Source organism: Pelmatolapia mariae, linkage group LG10_11 (genome assembly GCF_036321145.2).
Source record: "Pelmatolapia mariae isolate MD_Pm_ZW linkage group LG10_11, Pm_UMD_F_2, whole genome shotgun sequence".
NCBI classification, from domain to species: domain Eukaryota; kingdom Metazoa; phylum Chordata; class Actinopteri; order Cichliformes; family Cichlidae; genus Pelmatolapia; species Pelmatolapia mariae.
The window spans coordinates 9,531,359-9,547,616 of record NC_086236.1 but is presented as its reverse complement, the minus strand read 5'-3'; the positions used below and the strand labels follow the sequence as shown (position 1 = coordinate 9,547,616).

At 37.5% G+C, this 16,258-nt stretch overlaps 1 protein-coding gene, 1 non-coding gene and 1 pseudogene across 5 annotated transcripts; 2 read left to right on the top strand and 1 right to left on the bottom strand.

Moving 5' to 3' along the window:
• The first annotated feature begins 694 nt into the window (after positions 1–694).
• Positions 695–6,372, top strand: LOC134637873 (tonsoku-like protein; annotated as a pseudogene).
• Positions 6,373–7,750: 1,378 nt separating this feature from the next.
• Positions 7,751–15,563, top strand: mks1 (MKS transition zone complex subunit 1). 4 transcript variants are annotated; one of them, XM_063486510.1, is made up of 18 exons: positions 7,751–8,067; positions 8,315–8,436; positions 9,226–9,278; positions 9,408–9,575; positions 10,667–10,761; positions 10,985–11,113; positions 11,450–11,554; positions 11,704–11,812; positions 11,912–11,968; positions 12,038–12,080; positions 12,178–12,240; positions 12,389–12,459; positions 12,552–12,621; positions 12,709–12,816; positions 13,212–13,345; positions 13,937–14,019; positions 14,720–14,817; positions 15,153–15,563. In XM_063486510.1, exons 1-18 carry the CDS (start codon positions 7,991–7,993, stop codon positions 15,254–15,256), a joined length of 1,689 nt encoding a protein of 562 aa, XP_063342580.1. In that variant the 5' UTR covers positions 7,751–7,990; the 3' UTR covers positions 15,257–15,563. The 4 variants fall into 4 exon arrangements, with proteins under 4 accessions (XP_063342580.1, XP_063342581.1, XP_063342579.1 ...); XM_063486511.1 differs by having other exon boundaries at positions 10,664–10,761; positions 11,704–11,785; XM_063486509.1 differs by having other exon boundaries at positions 10,664–10,761.
• A 472-nt stretch (positions 15,564–16,035) lies between these two features.
• Positions 16,036–16,124, bottom strand: trnay-gua (transfer RNA tyrosine (anticodon GUA)). Its single transcript is given in 2 exon segments — positions 16,036–16,071; positions 16,088–16,124. It is a non-coding gene; the product is annotated as a tRNA-Tyr (tRNA).
• Positions 16,125–16,258: the final 134 nt, after the last annotated feature.

Below are 16,258 nucleotides of genomic sequence, written 5' to 3'. Positions count from 1 at the left end.
CACAGTGAGATGATTTTAGTCTCATGAACAACATTAGCTAATTGTTATTTCCTAACTAATCTTAAAATGACTGTTCAGTACAGAAATGAAGCCCAACTATCATGTTTTACAGTCCCGTGGTCTCAGCCTCAGATACTCAACTATTCAAAGTGATGTCATGACAAAAACGAATGAACAACAAAACATTTTTTCTCCTTCATTTATGTCAAACAAAGCTGTATGTAACGTTTCTTGCGGTTAGTATCATGGTTGCTAGGTAACCTGAACAGGCTAGACCGTCCCATTTCACAAGCCTCTCACTTCCGCACTTCTCGTACTTATAGTACGCACCGTACGTAGTACATTGGTTTTATTGTTTTAGGCTATTGTATTCCTATTATTATTCAAGTTCACAATTTTCTTACTCAGGGGTTGCAGTTCTCATCTTATATAGGACTCTCTCAAGTGACCAGGTTCCCAATTCAACTTTTCTTCATTTACTTGGTCTAAGCTTTTTCTTATTTGTCACCTTTAATTTTTGTTACTATCCTTATGTCTCTGTCGGTTATTTCTTTAAATGCAAGAGGTTTAAGAAACAATGTTAAATGTAAGGCTATTTTTTTGTTTTGCAAGCAGTTCAACTCAGATTTCTGTTTTATACAAGAGTCTCATTCAACAGAACAAGAAAAAACATTTTGGAGATCGCAATGGGGAGATGATCTGTGGATGTCCCATGGTACAGAGCATGCTGCTGGTGTTTGCATACTTAAAGGAAGATTTAATGGTAAAATCTTGAATTCTGACATAGATAAAGATGGTCATTACATTTTTCTAATAGTTGAGGCTGCACACTCTATCTATATTTTAGTCAATGTGTATGGTTTTAACTGTCAGAGGGAGAATAAACTATATTTTGATAGGTTGGAGGAGCGCCTACTGCGTTGGTTATCTATATATATCCCAATTCTTTCATTATTTTTGGTGGAGACTTTAATACAGTGTTTAACAGCTATTTGGACAGATGGCCTTCTAGAAGTTCAGACTCTAACTCATTCATAAGACTGTTTGCACAAAGATTCAACTTTATTCGATTCTTGGAGGGATTCTCATTCGTCTCAGATAGCTTATACATGGTGTAATAAGACTCAAACCGTATCGATTATTGGCTTATCTCAAAAGATTTAGAAAAAGTTAAAACGGATATTTATCCTACACCACTCTCAGACCACAAAATGGTTAGCTTATCAATCCCGTTGTCATCCTCCCCAATCACTAAAACCTCTTACTGGAAGCTAAATAGTACCATTCTTGCATAAAGAAGTGAGTTGTGAAGTTCAGAGATTCATTAAACTTTATTGGAATAAAGCTCTCACAGATAATACATTTTGTAGCAACTGGGAACTTTTGAAATATGAAATTGGAAAATTCTTTAGAAAATATAGCAGTGATTTGGCAAAAAAAGATTTGATGAGATGCAAGTGATACAAAAGATCACATGCCTTACTTCCAAACCAATAGACACCCTCAGTGAATCTGATAAGATAGAACTGGTTGACCTGCAGCATAGGCTAGATGAGATTTACAAACGCAAAGCTGACAGAGCATTTATTTGGTCTCGCAGAAAATGGCTCGAAGATGGAGAGCAGAATTCAGCCTATTTTTTCAGACTTGAAAAGCATCATAACACCAACTCCATCCTACAACTAAATATTAATGGGACAATTTCTAATGATAAGGATACCATAGCAAAATATTGTTCAAACTTTTATTGAAAACTTTATTCTTCTAGTTATTGCCCTGAAGCTTGTCTGACTTTTTTAAATTCTTTAGACAAAATTACTCAGCTGAATGAGGAGGATAGTCAGCTTTGCGACAGATCAATTTCTTTGATCGAGGTTGCAGATGCTATAAAAACATCTAAAGATTAACAAATCACCTGGAACTGACGGCCTTACTGCCGAGTTTTACAAACAGTTCGCTGACAGTTTAGCCCCGTTTCTTTTATAAGTTTTTAAGGAAAGTATGGATAGAGGTGCACTCCTTCCTACTTTATGTCAAGGTTTGATCACCCTTATTCCAAAACTAAGAAAGGATCCTTTGCTCTTAGACAATTGGCGACCAATCTCTTTACTGAATAATGATTATAAGATATTGGCACAAATTCTGGCTTATAGAATGAAACCTGTATTAGATAAAGTTATTGATGAGAGTCAGTCTGGATTCATGCAGAATCGTCATATCTCAAACAATATAAGATTAATTTTAGACATAATAGATTACCCAGAACTTGTACAGGATGATAGTCTTATTCTTTTTTTAGATTTTTACAAGGCGTTCGACTCCTTAGAGCATGAGTTTATTTTTACTGCTTTAAATAAATTTGGATTTGGTCAATCCTTCTGTAATGCCGTTCACTACAGCCCAGTCACTACATGTTGATAATACAACCTGTAAGTCAATTAACAAATTATTATACAATTTTTATGGAAAAACAAAACTCACTACTTGCGTAAATCAGTAGCTTTAAATTCATATGATAAAGGAGGTATAAATTTTATTGATTTCGGTGCTCTTAACAACACCTTTAAAATAAACTGGATTAAAAAGTATTTAAAAATTCCCAATTCTATCTGGAACTTTATCTCACATCATGTGTTCTCTAATTTAGGCAGCCTTAACTTCCTACTGCTCTGCAATTATAGTATTCCAAAAATACCACTGAAACTTTCTCACTTTCATCAACAAATTCTTTTGGCATGGGCACTGATTTACAAACACAATTTCTCTCCACAAAACTGTTTTATTTGGAATAACTGCAATATTATTTATAAAAATAAAACTCTTTTTTTAAATAACTGGTTTAATAATGGAATAATCTTGGTTAGTCAGTTATATAGAGAAGATGGACTCCTATATAATTACTCTGAATTCCTCAGGAGATACAATGTACAGATAACGCCTAAAGAATTCTCAATAGTGTTCGATGCCATCCCATCTGGTCTGTCCATGTTACTCAGAAGCTCCCACAGTGCTCCACTACAGGTCACTCCCCCAGATGTGTTACATTCTTCTCTTGGCAGTGTTTGCTTTTCCTCTCATAAGTCTATAAATACCAAAATAAGATCTCTCTTTCAGGATGCAATGGTCTCTGTTCCATCAGCCATATTTTATTGGGCCAATTTTGTAACAGATATTGAATGGAAAATAGTTTGGACTTTACCACAAAGGTTTTTCTTAACCAACAAAATTAAAGAGATTTCCTTTAAATTGATTCATAAGTTTTACCCCACCAAACAATATTTTTCCAAATTTATGGCTGAAATAAATATAAATTGTACCTTCTGTCAAGAGAAACCTGAAACAGTTTCTCATTTGTTTTGGTCATGTAAATTTACATGTAAATTTTGGAAGGATTTCCACCAGTTTATTACTGACTCTGTTCTCCCTAATCTTCAACTATACTACAAGGATGTTATCTTTGGCTATTATAATTTTAAAGACAAGGACAATGATGCTTTCTTCTTTGTAAATTTGTTTTATTTTTGGCAAAATTTCATATGCAAAAAAGCAAAGTCCTCGGCAGAAAGCCTGAACTTCTTGTATTAAAAATGGAACTTGCACAATATATAAGGACAATCTCCTCATCAAAAAACACTAAGGCTCTCAAGACTGTTAACATCTGTAACTGTTTGAAACTGCTAACTTGATTTTGGCTCTTGCAAACTTTTGTTTATTTATGTTCCCCTTAATTTATTTTATTTTTTGTACTCACTTTTGTCTCACTGTCCCTGTCACTCTCTTTGTTCCTCATTGTAATACCACAATGCTATCTTTTATGTGATTCCTGTTTTACTTGACTGTATGTCTAAAATGTGATAAATAAAGTAAAAAAAAAAAAAAAAGAAGAAAAAAAAATAGTTTGGGCCCAGAAGCAGGATTCATCACGTCATCACTTAAAGACCGGATAGACACACGGTGGAGTTACTTTGTTGTGTTTGTGTGTGTTTTTAAGTAGTTTTAAACCTTGTGATCCACAGACTGGATGCTGACTTGCTTTTGGAGCCAGCTTCCAGGGGACATTGAAGGAATCACAGTTTTTGGGATTGAATCCTTGGCGTCACTTTCCAGCACCAGTGCAGTATAACTGATGGGTTTGTGTTGCAGGTTCTGGCTGAAGTTTGCTCGTGGGATCTCCCTCCTCTCCCTGAGCGATACAAGAAGGCCTGTCAAAGTCTGGCAGTGGGTGAGCAACACAGAGGAAACGCATTATAAAACGCACACATGTGCATTTTTGTATTCCGTTATGAAGTACCGTCTCTTTCTACCTGTAGATGAGAACAAGCGTGTCTCCCGGCTATGTGAGGTTCAGGACCGGGGTTCCTCCGTGTCAGTGTGTGGACTCGGTTTGGCCGCCTCTTCCCTCGGCCCGCTCCTCCGTGCCCTGGAACTCCAGGCCAGCCTCGCCGAGCTGCGAATTTCTGGCAACCGTATGTCTGACGACCTTCTCCCTGAGCTGATTGCCACAACGCTCAGCATGCCTTGTATGCAGCTGCTGGACATCTCCTCCAACTGAATTACAGGGGACGGCCTGGAGAAGGCTGTTAATGCTTTAAAGGGACAGAGAGTGCACCTGCATTCCCAGTAAGGGCCTCAGCTCGCCAATATTGGCAGCTCCAGGTTTACCTTCTAGCCTGTATTGAACTACCTCTGGTCTTAATAACGCCCTTAGATCATAATAACAAGCTAACCTGATTCGTATCAATGATATCTGTCAGAGAGGACTGGCTCTCGTGATCATTTGCTTTTTCTTCTCGTTTCCACTCCAAGTGCCTGGAGGAGCTGGACCTCAGTATGAACCCACTGGGGGACGGCGTGTCTGAGTCTCTGTCCTGTCTGCTGTCCTGCTGCCCTGTGCTAGCCAAGCTGTCCCTGCAGGCCTGCGGCCTCACTGCTCGTTTCCTTCAGCAGCATCGACTGCTGCTAGCCAGCACGCTCACAGGTGACTCAAGCTTCACTGAACTCCCACCCATAAGCAAAACTGCAACTAACTTTACATCTTCTGAACGTTCAGGCACAGGCCATTTGAAAGCAGTGTGCCTGTCCCACAATTCCCTGGGCTCCACCGGCTTTGAGCTGGTTTTAAAGACTCTGCCCCTCCACTGCCTCACACACGTGGACCTGTCGGCTGTCTGCAGAGGCCCTGCTGATTACCCGGCACTGGAACACCTCGCCAAAGTCCTGTCACAGGTGTGCACGCAAAAATCATGCAATGTCATTTATTATCTAAAGATATAACTGTGCGATCAGGTTAAGACGTTTGTGTTTTTGCAGGACGAGTGCTCCCTGACCCACCTGAGCCTGGCTGCAAATGGGCTGACAGACAGCAGTGTAGCTACCTTGGCGAGGTTTGTGTGTGAGGGCGTCATTTCTACGGCTCAGTTATTACTCGTGTTGTTTAAATTGTCACTCTTTACTGGCCTGTTGGACTTTTTATTATTATTTCACAGGTGCCTCTCGTCGTGTCCCACACTGGTGAGTCTGAATCTGTCTGGAAATCCGTCTCTTACATCAGCGGGACTTCACAACATCCTGGCGTCTGTCAGAGAGGTCCGTCGACCACTGACACTTCTAAACCTCGAAGGTATGCATGTGTCTGAACTTGGAGATACTCCATGGAGTTCCTTTTTTTTTCTAAAGCTATTCTTAGATTCACTGTTTCACACTAAACCACATTTTGGATTTCTTTGATGTTTTTATCACCTGTGCAAAGTTGTACTTGTCAACAGTTTGCTTCTTGCTGTGAGTCTGTTTCCTTTTGACACATTTCTAAGTTTGAACATTTAGCACGTATGCACAGAGGTGTTGCTTGATGAGTACAAACACAGACATTACAATATAGAAGTGTGGTTTAAAGATTTAAAAAAACAGATTAGTTGTGAATTAATTTTCCATTTTATGGAGCAGAAAACATTACTGGATGCTAGCTAATAGGCTACATTTGGATGTCAAATATTTATAGGGGGCGGAAATGGAAATTATGGATATGAAATAAAATGTTTCTTTGTTGCTTAACCTGCAGGTTGTCAGGTCTCTGGCCCCTGGGAGAGTCAAGACCTGGACAGTTTGTCAGAGCTGGTCCAGGATATCCGTCTTTGCTCTCAGGCCCTCAACAAGCTGGACCGACAGACCTTGAAGCAGAGCTGGGACAGGACTCAGTCACGCGGACACTTTCTCGACCAAAACTCCAAGTGCCTCCTCTCTGCCACCTCCACTTGAGGGTGGCAGGTGTGACGATGTTGACAGAACTTTGCTTCTGATGTCTACTCTTTATCACTGACGGTGGATTTTCAGCCAGTGTTCCTAATAAAAGTGGTCATTTTATAAACATTTGGTTTAATGAGACTACACCAAAAAGAAACAAGATTAAAACAAAATAAAGTGACATGGTGTCCACCAACAATCTGTTGATAGCTTGTGTTTTATGCATTTTTGTCTGCCTTATTTTTACATGTAAAGCTCTGTATCTGTATAAAGAGTTTGTGTTAGTGTGTGAGAGGTTTTGTGCCACAGTGGTCCTGTTTTGTAGGATTTGATTTAAAAACAAAACCAAAACCAAACATAATTAAAGTAACCGATGATGCTATACGTTGACGTCATTCTTTCACTGTAAGACTCAGCAGGCTTTGGTGAATAATCACAGCGATTTTCAGGTCTCTGAAGAAATCTAACTAGGGGATATGACAGTGTAAAGACACCCTGCAATTTTAAATGTGAGGTGACATTTGAATGAGGCGTGTACCAGTAGAGGGAGCCAACGCACAACGAATGGTACACAGCCACAGCGAGAGCAAACCACTACCGCCCCCAGGTGTTCCCTCGGGGTAGATGTAAATATTTTGAAAAAAGAAGAAGAAGAAGCTGACGCAAAAAGACAGTCATAAAAAAATCTTGTTAGTCTTTCATCATTTTTAAATTAATCATTAATCTTTTCTCGTTTTAATTTTATTAAACTTTTTTTTAAACTGTTTCAAACGATTTTAATTGTTTAAAACATATATAAAATACACACAAAAATACTGTCTGAAGCTCAAATTGTCTGGTTTATATGTGGAAATTTTGACTCGATTTGAACTTATCCATGTCTTGTTTTCTTTTTCATTTACATTTGGTCAATGAGCTGGTTTCAGTTTTTGTGCAAATGTACTGTTTATAAAGTTGGGGGATCCTGCAGTCAGGTAAGACTGAAAAAGTCACTTGGATGAGTGACGAAACGTTTCTCCTATTGAAAACGCTATGTCCAGATCAATTTTGTTTCTTTAATTACCCTGCGGGCAGGGCAAACGAATTTTATTTGATTAACTTACTTATCCTAATGGCTAAATTTCATATACATAAATCCAAATTTTCTATCGCAAAACCATACTTTAAAATGCTTTTTAAATGAAACCAAACCATAAGTCAAAACTATACAACTTTCCCAAAATATAAAAGCTTTTGAAACCATAAACTAATGCTTCTTATTAAATATTATGTGATTTTTTTCTTGACTGGATCTATTTGTTTTTACACTAAACCCCCTGACATTATGTTTTGTTCATTTATATTTGTACTTTGTGTTTTGTCAATAAAGTCTATTAAAAAAAAAAAAGTCCAGATGAACAGACTCAACCCTTTCGAGCTTTGGTCAATAGGTGGCGATAATGCTGCTGTAATCTGGTGTTCAAACCGCAAAAATCTAGAAGAAGAAGAACATCGTTTATCTCTATGGCAACGACAACTACCAATTTGCCTCGCTTTGTCCACAAGTGTTTCGATTTATATTTTTATACACATATATATACACATTTTTTACTGCTTACATTTACACCTTTGACTAATGGCTTTCTTTACGAAATGAAAGTATCTGCACAAGGGCGTGTGTGTGTGTGTGTGTGTGTGTGTGTGTGTGTGCGCTAACTGCAGCTAATAAAAAGTGCTACGGGAGTAGCTAACATCTCACCGCTAAATAGTCATGACAGACTGCTGGAACACAGACACCGGAGAAGCTGTCTATCGGTCCCGGGATGCTATCAAAAACTTGAAAATAAAGTAAGTAGCCTATGGTTGTATTAGATCTTATTTTATACGAGTATTGAAGGACAACTCATAAAGAAAATGAGTATTACTGAGACCGAGATGAGAAAAATTTGAGCTGTTTTTTTCACCAAACTATTCCACTACTTTCACTGTTTTAAGGAAAGAATGTGAAGATTAGAAATCTACGTCTACAAACATATGTGTTAACGTCAAGACACGTTGTTTCCACGCTTTATTTCCATTTCTTCACGTCCTTTAGGGTGCGCATAGAGAGAGTGACCTCCACATCAGCTCTCTCTCAGCATCTCCAGCAGCAGTTTCTGTCCCGGCAAGACAGAGGAGCAATTGAACTGGAAACACTGTCATCACAAGGCCAGACAGGTAAAATTACAGTGAGAAACTACTTCTTTTTTGCTTGGTTAGTGTTGAGTCAACCCGTGATTTCCAGCTTTTCTGCTTGGTTTTAAAATTTATGTTCAAGCTGTGATCATTTGCAGGCCTTGAAGTTTACTGAGGATGTTGCATGAGTTATTATGGCTACATAGCTCAAACCTCTAGCCAGTTTAAAGCTGGTATAAAGGTGGACTTTGCATGAAATAAAAAAGAGTGCTATATTTAAATTGGCAATTAGTCGCCCTGAGTAAACTTTAATACTACAGCCTGTTCTGCACCAGTCCAAGCTGTTCTAAAATACTTCCAACGTTTAGCCTTCAAACTTAGCTCATAAATAACAACACAACATTATTAGCATTCTTTCTGTGTTTCAATGTCACTTGCTGAACAGTCCTTGGTGTTGAAAATGATCAGTCATCTTTCCTCATTTTCTCTTTCCTCTTTTTGTTCTTAAATTCTGAGAACAAAGTTCTCTTATTTTTCCTCAGAAACTGGCTGTACCTGCAAAAACGTATAACTGAATAGTATTCCAACCATAACTTAATTCACATTCTGTATGTATTAATAGCACAAGTTGTCTGGAAGCAACCTCAGGCTGCAGCACCTGAAAAATTGACATAATTGATACAATTTCTTCATTAAAGCCTCTATTATAATTAATTATTTATTAATGGTGTTCTGAACTGGGGCGGGGCACTTGTATTTGCCCATATTAGGATGGCTCTTTTCTTTGAGGCTTATTTTAATATCTTGACATTTATGCTACTCTGACATCAGGTGATAACGAAGAGGAGCTAGTGGTTGGCTGGCAGGAGAAATTCTTCAGTCAGGTAGAATTTTGAATATTTAACATCCTACTCTCACTACAAATTATATTGAAAACAATTGAAATGTTTACTATTTAAAACTGGACACTGGACGTTATTACTTTACATTTCAGTGACTGTCTGTGATTCCAGTATGAAATGGAGCTGTTCCAGAACGAAGCAGCATGTCAGACCCCTCTGGACCGTCAGTACCACACAGAAGTCAAAGCCCTCAACAGGGGCAAGGGTCGACGCAATCGCAGAATTTTCACATACACCGATCATGACCGCTACACCAGCTGCCTTCCATTACATCAGCTGGTAGGTTGCACTGTATTCTCACTGTATTTGTCCAACACGACAAGCATATTTGCAGAGGTATTCCAAAAGTAATGTTTTCTTTTAATAAATATATTTAAATGGGACACACTAACGGCTAGATTTGGACCAAAAACATGTTGTAGGTTTAGAAGCAGTTACAGTATTTATCACCTATGAGTGTATCCCTTTATCATGTAACCAAATGGATGTGTTTACTGTAAAGGCTTTTTGCAGTCCTCTGTGTGCTGTGCTTGGTATTTGTGGCATAGCACAGTCTGGCTATCCTTAAAAACCTTACACAGATCTATCAAGTAAAGTTTTGTGGCTCACCATGTCTCATAAGACATGCCTGCCAGCAAAGTTCAAAAGTAATCCTTTTAACCACTCATTTAGTGGCCACATTAGGCCCTATCATGATTGTTTTTGAACTTTTTGTGCCCAATAATGGCCATAATTTCAAATTTGCAGGGAACATGCAACACATTAAATATAAAAATGTAGTGCAGTGTATCCAAAGTGCAGGTGTACCTATCTGTAAGGTGTATTTTTAGTACAAGGACGTATAGAGTACATCATACAGTTCATAGTGCAAATGAATGATACATCCATATAGTTTCAGTGCATAATGGTGCATAATTGCTCATACTTACTGAACAGGTGATGTTGAGGGTGGGAGAGGTTAGTAATGATGATGCTGGCAGCCTTCCTCATGATTCTGGTGGCATATTGTGATGATATGGAGGGCAGACTGCAACCAGTGTTCTCGAAGGCTCTCTATAATACTTTTCAAGCTGCTGTTTGTCCTGACTGTTTTACTGTACCTGTCAGGATGGAGAAAGTAAGCATGCTGTCTGTGATGGCTCTGCTCACAGTACTTTCCCTGACAGATTTTTTTTTTTTTGATAATTCTGATAGTTTGACACCTTATTTGCTACACATGGTCTAGACTTTTCTCTCCAAAAGCAACCAGCTTTGCAGATTTCTAATTTTTATTTATTTGTGCAAAATAAATCTAAGACCCCAAACTGTGCAGTTCCAGCTTCTCTAACTGTATTTGTGTGTTTCTTGTGACCTTGTGGCCCTCACAGCAGCATGCTACTGACATATTTACCACCAAATCCAACCCAACCTTCCTGGCTGAGAGGATGGCCAGTGTGAGACACAGACGTCAAGAAAGACGCACCATGTGGGTGAAACTATGTTTTCAGATTGATTAAAAGCCTACGTTTGTCTTTCCTCATTACATTCTGTGTATTATTTTCTATTTATCTTCCTGTCTAAATCCATTATAATCCACCTAATGATTCTTTTCCTAATGAAAGTCAAGACATAAAAATAGGATAGAATCCTAACTCTAGGTATAAACATGTAAAAAGTAATGCTATATTATTGGCTGGCATGCTTTGCAGGGATTCCAGTGTCCCAAAGTCAAAAATCATCAACTGGGAGCCAACAGAGGAGTTTGTGAGGAACAGGCATGTGGTCAATAATGTCATGCAGACCATGCACATCATGGGGGACCTGGGTGCCAGTGGAAGGTAAAGGAGTCGGCTTCGTTCACACTTTTGATCTCTCATAGAAAATGCAGAAAAAGTTAGTCTTCATTTATTAGGCTTCACTTTCTTAGAACATGTAGTCTGTACCCTGTGTTGGTGACTTTGCTGTCTCTCAGATCAGAGAAATCCATTATGCAGTGTAGGCCCTGCTTGTTTTAGCTTTTCGAGGGGCAGCTTGTCTTGCAGCACAATGTGAAGGAGTTAGGAAAACTTTCAGTCTGTCAGGCATTTTTCTTCTTGTTCTCCTATTACTAGGGTTGATTTATTCAGTGTTTCTTATGTGACTTTTCGGTTTGTGTTTTTTTTTTTTTTCCTCAGGCTGGGCCAGAAAGAAAATGAATGTTTGCTGGCAACTATAAAAACCGATGGCTGTGGAACAGTGATTGTAAAACCTGATTTTAACAAAGGCAAAGAGCCCTACAGGCAAGTCTTCAGCATCAGTGGAGATGCATAGCTCAAGTTCTCACTGATAAGTTATTATGTTTGATACTAACTGAAAAGACAGCAAAATATCATGTCAGAAAGTGATGAATTAAATGCAAAGCTGGTGTGATGTTTGTGTTGTTGTGCAGGATTGTGACAGAGGGGGAGAGGAGAGAAGTTTGGCGTCTCACTGTTGAGAATGTATCGGCACCTATGAAACCTGAGGACAAGGTCAGGGAGCAGAACATGTACAAAGATGTGAGTTCATCTTCATGCTTATTTTTTCAGGCTTCAGAAAAAGTATAGTCAAATAACAGGTCTAATCACACAAATACATCAACCTTTCTCTCTTTGTAGCTGTACATAAGGCACAAGGATTACTTAAATAGCCTCGTGGGACAGGACTTTGAAATGGTAGGACACCTAAGGTCACAGTATATAGTCACAAATTGTCTGTTTTCTTACTAGATTTTATTCCTGTAGCCTCCTCTAGGTATTCTGCGTTACATGATGAATGGAGAGATAGGTGAGTAGAAATACCATGCCCATTTTTACAGATACTTTGGGAAAAAAAACAGACTTTATCATTCAAATGTCCTTTTTTTGTTCTTCTCTCTGCCCAGTCTCAGCTCAAGGCTTTGAATATGATAACTTGTACATCCACTTCTTTATGGAACTGCCCAACAGTGAGTCACATGTGATACTTCCAGTATGCAGATGCACTGTGCACTTTATAATGAATTCATTGCATTTAATTTGCCAATTCAGCCTAAATTATTATTATTATTATTATTATTGTTATTATTATTGTTGTTGTTGTTGTTGTTATTTAAGATTGGTCCAGCCGGCCATTCCAGTCTATGTCAGGGGTTACCCAGACCTGTCGGACTAAAACATTAGGGAAGGTGTGTATTGAAAAGAACTATTTGTTCAATATATTGACAGCATGGCTGTTTGATGAGATATGTTAAACTCTGTATGTTCTTTCGGCTAACAGGAAAACATAGCTTTCTTTAGCTACCCCTTCAACTTCGAGGCTTTCTACATGACCGAAAAAGAGAGTGACCGTTAGTATCAGTAACAGATAATTGTCTTTAGGTGATTCACTGTTTTAAAAGGTTAAACTGACACAAGTTTCTTGTTTCTAATTTCAGACTCAGTCCCTCAGTGGCCAGTGCTCTACTTCAAGGTTCTTTCACTGGACTCCTGGCAGCGTTATCGAACTGAAGGCTATGGATATCTGCTGTTTCCTGCCATGCCTGGTATGCTATGTGTACTGGAAAACTGATGGATTGAAATTAGGGAAGAAAATATATTGATAATTTCTCATATCCTAAGATTACACATTCAGAATAAACGGCCGTCCCAAACCCAGTTCAGTTAATTTACCCTATATTATAAATATGCATGCCCTATGTATGTAGCATTTTTGCTTAGAAATGACTAAAATGAATAATCTTTGGTTAAGATGTCCTGTTCATCAACTTTAATCAGCCAAATGTTGGAGCTTAAGTTAACATTTAGAAAATATATTTTTCCAATTATTAAAATTTTACATTTTAAAATTTTTATTTCAGATAAAAATGTTTTGATTAGTTATAACTTTTTATTGTCCTGCATTATATGTTTTGTCTGCATTTACGTGTGTGCACACCAGGTAAACACACGATGACATGCCACACATGGAGACCCCTTCAGATGGGGACGGTTTCTGCGCTCAGGCGCTTCTTTATTGGAGGTTCTCCAGAGCTTGAGGACCACAGCTACGTCAGAATACCAGGGACATTCAAGGTAGGGTCAAAACTCTGCAGAGGCTCTATGGATCTGACAAATGTTTACACATAATTTAAGTGTATGATTTTTCTGTTTTGCTTAAAGAGGATTAGATTTAAAGATTTTTATTTTATTTTATTTTTTTTATGAATAAAAGAGTGCAGAACTTCACAGCTGCTTAAAATGCCACACTGGATTATAAAGAAAATACTTAAACTTTGATTAGAATGTTTGCCTATTCAAATCATATTCTAATTCTTCATTTAATAATTAAATTATTTACATAATACAATTAATAAACCCAGTAGGCTTACTGCATTACTTAATTAAACAGGGAATTACTTATTTGTTAAACTACAATCTGTTGAACATTTAAATGTACCGTACAACAGCTTAACATAAGTTCTGGTTACATTTATTCTTTATCAAAAGCAATGCGTGCATACTTGAGACCTTACAAATGCAGTGGATAAATTTAACTCCTGGTACAATTATGAAGGCATTCTTTAACCTTCTAGTTTTATATACATGTTTTATGTTATGTTAAATATGATCATTTTTATTTTATTTTATTTTTTAATATGTCTGTATGTCTGTGTGTGGCTGGAGGGGGAGAGGCTGAGTCGCTTTGGCTTCTGCACTGAAACCTCAGGAAGTGTCACTTTTAATCTCAACTGTATTCAGCAAGCCAGGTAAGTAAAGCCTGGCTTCAAAAAAGTAGCCATGCATAGAGTGCCTAACAAATTTATTACACCACCACCCAATGTAAGGTTTATGCCACAGCTGCCCTAAATGAACAGTATTGGTAATTACCAAGATCTTTTCTAATGTTTTGTAATGGTTAACCACCAATTTACGTGAGCTATTTAATTGAAATTATATTTTGAAAATAGTAAAGCACACTATTATTGTTGTTAGTATTATTATTATTATTATTATTATTATTATTATTATTATTATTATTATTATTATTATGAATGAAATGAAAACACGAATTCCAGTCTAATAAAAAGGAATTTGATTTTTAGTTTTAAACAAGTGTTTGACAGATTTCTAAAATGTTTGTTTTCTTGTTTTTATGACAAGTAGTCTAATAAACTTGTTAAGTATTGTACCTAACATTTAATAGAGATATATATACTACTTATATGATTGGTATGCTCTACATTATCTGCATTGTTATAGATTATCACATTTCTTCAGTGGCTAGACTTTATTAGTTTCAACACAGCAGCAAATCTACAACTTCACAACTGTCTCCTATTTCACAGTCCTACAATACACTGTAATTTTATTTTTATGTTAGTGCAGGTGTTGAAAATATAAACCTCTGTTTGTTTGCATTCAGATGATCATCAGTGATAACATGAAAAGTTTTAATTTCATGTGCAGGGCCTTTGTTGATAATGCCATGTTGAAGAAGAGGAGGCAGAGAGTTTTTGACCAGCTGGGAGGATTTAGTCAGCAAGGAGCTGTTTGCACCATCCTGGGTAAGAAGTCTGGATTTTCAGGACCCACTGAGCTTAGGCTATTAGTTTGAAAGCTAAACCCTGTGGGAGATCAACACGCTGAGATACAAGTTTCTTTTAGCACTTCAGTCTGACATATGTGAGATATGGATGGATTGGTTATAGCTTGGTTTGTTTTCTGAGCTAAAAAATGTGGACTAACATTATCGTATTATTTCAGACCAGTTATATGTAAAATCAAGGAAACAGTTAACCTTTTTTTTATTTGTTATTTCTGTTTGTATTCGTTATAAATTGCTATGTAAGCCTTCTCTGTATGTGTGTAGTATTCCACTGGTACTTTCTTCCTTTTGCAGAGGCCTTTCAGAGGGCCAGGAAAAAGATGCAAGAAGCCCAAAAAAGTCTTCCACAAGACCTGATCAGCAGCGCTTCCCAGCTACAAATCGAATCCTCTGCTTAAGTCTGAAAAATGGAGTAGGGCTGTTACTGTTATTTTTTGAAGTTTAGATTATAGATTATCACTGGCTGTGATATAAGTGAGTTTTTCTCACAAAGAGGAAAACCATGTCTGAATGTTTTAATCTTTGTATTTATGGCTAACATAGTGGATGGTGTACTAATGAAGTTACAATATGAGTGAAGCTGGTAGTTAATAGAGAGCAGAGCCATTATACCTGCTATGTATGGTTGTACCTGGCAATGCATTTTTTTTTTATAGTCACTGTTTATATTTGATTTCAATAAACGGTCCGATTGTTGGCGTTAACTGAGGCTTTTAAAAACTTGTGAATATAAAGTAATGTTTTGAAAGTTTGGTTTTATATTTTCTGTTGGTTACTTCAAATATCAATGTAGTTGTCATATTTGTTGTAATATAAACATTTTATATCAACTATTACAATTATCTTTAAATGCTTAAAAAAATCTAAATCTTTTTTCTTCATGCACTATATTTTATATTTGGTATATAATATTTAGGGGCATTCATAAAGTAGTCTAAAGCTGTTCACACAGTCTAGATTGTATGCAAAAGTATCTTTTTTTTCCACTGAAGCACAGGTTTTGCTCAGTGCAGTTCAGCATCTTAATAGATGACTTACATTCAATAGGATTTCACGCTTTTATTACTCAACCTTAGTTATCTGTAAGCTTTAGATCAAGGGTTGGAAACAAGCAGGACAGCAGCCCTCGAGGCCTGGAGTTCGACACCTGCACTTGAGATAGTTGAATTGTAAAATCTCCTTCGAGCCGGAATTGAACCAGCGACCTAAGGATTCCTGTTCCCATACACCTACAGTCCTCCGCTCTACCAACTGAGCTATCGAAGGGATGACATGCGCAGTGTCTGGTTTGTTGGACCATCGGATACATGGTACCTAACAGAGTCTGTGTTTTGCAAGAATTCCATGTTTCAAGGACTTGAACATAACAAAACTCTATCTGTCTTACTCTACATGTTCCT

Coding starts and splice junctions, on each gene's coding strand:
- mks1 (XM_063486509.1), top strand. CDS start 7,991: ATGACAGACTGCTGGAACACAGACACCGGAGAAGCTGTCTATCGGTCC. Junction 10,762..10,984: donor CGTCAAGAAAGACGCACCAT/GTGGGTGAAACT, acceptor CATGCTTTGCAG/GGATTCCAGTGTCCCAAAGT. Junction 11,969..12,037: donor TGGGACAGGACTTTGAAATG/GTAGGACACCTA, acceptor TTATTCCTGTAG/CCTCCTCTAGGTATTCTGCG.